Raw genomic sequence first — 4,103 nt, 5'->3', positions numbered from 1 at the left:
CCCCTCAGATCTACAGCGACTTTTCTTCCAAGTACACTTGCAGTGCAAAGTGGATTTTCCTTTAGTAAATAACCCCCTCTGTGTTCTTATGTTGCAGTAATGTCACTGCCAAAGCCCCCAGAGAACAAAGCCATGATGAAAAAACACCTGCAAGCATCTGGCCAATATAAAAATATCTGTTTTGTGTGGACTGACAGTGTATGAATTGTATATAATAAATATATAACAATACATTATAAAATAAAATCATGTTAATCATTGATTAAATGCATTCATGTACAACCACAGTCTTCCACAACCATGTCTTCGTGATGTTTGAGGACAATCTTCTCCCCTTCGTACATTAACATGGACAATGGCTTCATTTTTACAGGTGCACACAGCATGCATTCCACTTTATCAGGATTGTGAAATTTCAGCAGACTCTGGAAAATAAAAGAATAGCATGTTAACTAATGTATTTGTCAGACATTTTAGTTGAAATATTGCAAAATCGATGATTTAAAGAATGTCTTGGCCAGGGACGTGCGGTGAGGTCAGTGACTAGTGAGGCACTGGCTAGTAGTAGAGCCAAATACACACAGGTTACATACTCTGTGATCATTGAAGTGAGAGTAATAATTTTAGCACTAGACCTCCTCTGTAACTCCAAACATGTAACCTGCAAAAATTTTTACAGCGCCGCCTATGAAGATTTATAAGTACTGAAGTTTGGCGCCATTCCACAAGTGTGCACAATTTTAAAGTGTGACATGTTAGGTATCTATTTACTCACCGTAACATCACCTTTCACATTATACAAAAAAAATTGGGCTAACTTTAGTGTTTTAGTGTTTTTTTGCTTTTTTTTAATTATTATTATTCATGAAACTGTTTCTTTAAAAAAAAAAAACATGATTTTAAAAATTGCTGCGTAAATACAGTGTAACATAAAAAGTTGAAACGACCGCCATTTTATTCTCTAGGGAATCTGCTAAAAAAAAAATATACATAATGTTTGCTGGTTCTCAAAATATATATATATATATATATATATATATATATATATATATATATATATATATTTTTTATTATTATTATTATTATTATTATTTTTTTTTTGAGGGTTCAGAGTAATTTTCTACCAACGAAACATTTATGATTTTTACATGTAGGAGAGAAGTTTCAGAACTGGCCTGGGTGGCAAAGGGGTTAATTATTATTAAGTAAGTAATATAATATAACAAATAATTATTATATATTGTTTTTAAGGTCCACAGTGGAATCAGATCACATGGGTGTTCACATGGGTGTTCAATCTGATTCCTGTGCTGTCTGATTTCACAGTTCGCACGATCTGCGAACCAATTTGGTGGTATCAGTAACTTCTTATTGACATTGACTGCTTGTGAGTGAGATTCAATGCGGGATTTGTGGTCTACATGGCTTTACATTTTGCAGAGGAACTTGCCCCAGAGCTTAGTGAATAAAGTGAAGCTCTGGTGACTTCCATCATCCAATCATGTGCAAGCACAAATGCTGTTTTTCTAATGTTTTGTGTATGTGATTGGATATTCTTTGCAAAGCAAATCTCCACCACATTCACTAAGCTCTGGGGCAAATTCTCTTGCAGAGTGACGGGCCTATTTGTCTTTAGTAAATCAACCCCAATTTCTTCATGAGAGCTTTTCATCAAGTATACTAACAATTGAATCTAGGCATTTGTGTATATAATGATTGCAGAAAGTAAAGTATTACAATATAGCAAAAGCCTGGTTTTTGTTTTCATTTTCTACCCAATTACTGGCATTATTAGCTGAGCAACACTGGTATTGCAAAATACTAGTAGAATATTTAGTCTCCATTGATCTTACCTTTATGTAGGCATGGTTTGATGGTTTGAAAAATTCATTTAGAGGTACAGGGCAGGATCCTTCACAACGGTAGGCGTTATATTGTTTCGGGTAGACAATCTGCTTTCCCCATCCAATTACTTCAAAATCCACAAACATGTCCACCCTCCTACAGAGATTTCCATTTTCTTCAGCTGTGAAAGGAACACTGTCTCTAATGATGCTTTTCTCTGCATCCCAGCTTCTCCGATGTCTTCTATTGCCTGTTCTCCTAATCGTATCATTCTCTGCTTTGACATACTTTGAGGATTCAACATCCTTGATGATGCTTGGAGACCCATAAGCATTGAGAGATTGTTTGTCCTTTGAAAACACCACCAGTACCACTTTTTCATTTGCTATTCCATTACATTTAGAGCTCATACTACCATCTGATGTATCGTTGACCTTTTTTGATACTTTATTGGCAGTTCCAGGGTGGTAAAGGTAGTTCCAAATAATGTTTGTCAGGTTATATGCTTTCCATGTGGAATGCGGTGTTATAGTTGAGGCGGACTGTAATGAACCAATGAAGATCTTTTTGCCACCTCCTGTGGTATGGTAAATGTTCAGTGTTACATTGTTGAAGTTTGTCAAAGATGATGGGAGTATTCTTAGTTCGGCCAGCTTCAGCTCATTGTTTGCATCAATTGATGTCATGTCAAATGAAATTTCCCAAATACTATCCATTTCAGAACAGTCTGCAGAGACAAGAAGAGAAACATTATAAATAAATGTATAACTTCTAATTATACTGACTATCCTAGATATCCATTTCAGAACAGACTGTGGACAGGTTCTCTTAGAAACAGACACAGACAGGTTCTCTTAGTTGGAGAAACTGCTGAGAAAGAATTTAATTTCTAAAATAGTCACTACATGTTTTTCTCAATTAAAGGCTTCCTTTATAGCCATTTCTAGAACATTTTATGTGAAATGATACTGTAATATTTTTACGGAAGTTGAAGTTACCTTATCTGTTGTGATTATATGCATAAAATATCATCTATCACTATCATATCAGTTATATTTCTTCCACTATTTGTATCAAACACCTTATAATTGTACAGGAGCTACTAAATTCTATTTTTTAAATGTATAGTAACTGTAGCACATTTTTTATGATTTTGGATTTATTGTTAATGGAAACAGATAAACACATTCTATGCACATTTTTAACATTTTCTGGCCACTAGAATCAATTTTAAAATTGACATTTATCCATCTACCTAAAGGTTCCAATGCACTACTTAGGTCTGCGGACTTGTACATTCCCTTCAACAATCTGATATTATTTCCACATTCTGATTCCAAGGAAAAGTAAAATATTGAATGTGGAGAACTTGGCCCTGGAACTACCAAATTAAAGATACCCATAGCAATTACTATGAGTGAGTATACAGTATATCATGTAGATGGCACTTCTTGGGGCTTACTCCACACCCAGCTTTGTTTTGAATACACTAAATGTGATTTGGGTTACTGTGTAATTCACTTCACAACTGATTTAGCTTATTGGTTTAGCTGTTATAACGCATCATTATATCTAAACAGATAGATATTGTCCAAAAATCTATGTAAGCAATGTTGGCACAATAGTTCCATAGTCACTTGACAGTGGGCACTGTGACAGAGGGGGTGGCATATAACTACAAAAATAAATGTTTTTAGAAAACAGATAAAAGTACAATATGACATTGGAATTTATAAGAAAAGAAAGTAACAATACTTACGTTTTGCAGTAAGACTTAGCACTGAATCTGATCCCCAGAGAACCGGATGTTCCAGCGTGGGTGAATCAGTGTCATTGCCCATGATGAGAGTCTTGTAGAGCTGCATCATGTACACAGGAATCTTCAGATCTTTGGAATTAATATTTTCATGATGTGTAAAAGAAGCATTCGGTTCCATTCCAGATGCAATCAGAACATTGCTAGCCTTCCTTCTTTCTAAAGGTCTAGGTCTTCCCAAGACCAGTGTGATTAGTAGTGTGAAGCTCAGGATTGCAGTGCATTGCCAGGCCATTCCTGCTCAGCTCCTTCTGCCTCTGCAAGCTCAAAGATGTCGCCGTCTTTGGTAGTCTACCAAACTGTACTAAATCCTAGATAACTCTGCAAGTTTATATAGTCCAGAGCTTCAGTAGTAATTCACATTGAAAATCCCTTGATCTTTGCAAGTTCACTAACTATTGAACGCATTGTTGTCTAGATTGGCCTCCTATTGTTATTCTAA

The 4,103-nt window shown here is 35.4% G+C and overlaps 1 protein-coding gene across 1 annotated transcript; it reads right to left on the bottom strand.

Annotated features, from left to right (window-relative positions):
• Positions 1 to 256: 256 nt before the first annotated feature.
• LOC143990223 (nodal homolog 2-A-like) lies at positions 257 to 3,901 on the bottom strand. The gene is made up of 3 exons (XM_077490326.1): positions 3,605 to 3,901; positions 1,854 to 2,572; positions 257 to 425 (listed from the first exon to the last, which is right to left on the bottom strand). The coding sequence occupies exons 1-3, from the start codon at positions 3,894 to 3,896 to the stop codon at positions 273 to 275; spliced, it is 1,164 nt and encodes a 387-aa protein (XP_077346452.1). The 5' UTR covers positions 3,897 to 3,901; the 3' UTR covers positions 257 to 272.
• Between the last annotated feature and the right edge of the window lie 202 nt (positions 3,902 to 4,103).

This window comes from Lithobates pipiens, unplaced genomic scaffold, assembly GCF_037356315.1.
Source record: "Lithobates pipiens isolate NorthernLeopardFrog02 unplaced genomic scaffold, aLitPip1_a1.2 Scaffold_18, whole genome shotgun sequence".
NCBI classification, from domain to species: domain Eukaryota; kingdom Metazoa; phylum Chordata; class Amphibia; order Anura; family Ranidae; genus Lithobates; species Lithobates pipiens.
This window is presented reverse-complemented; position numbering and strand designations above follow the sequence as displayed.

Coding starts and splice junctions, on each gene's coding strand:
- LOC143990223 (XM_077490326.1), bottom strand. CDS start 3,896: ATGGCCTGGCAATGCACTGCAATCCTGAGCTTCACACTACTAATCACA. Junction 2,573..3,604: donor GCTAAGTCTTACTGCAAAAC/GTAAGTATTGTT, acceptor TTGTCTCTGCAG/ACTGTTCTGAAATGGATAGT. Junction 426..1,853: donor CAAACCATGCCTACATAAAG/GTAAGATCAATG, acceptor TTTATTTTCCAG/AGTCTGCTGAAATTTCACAA.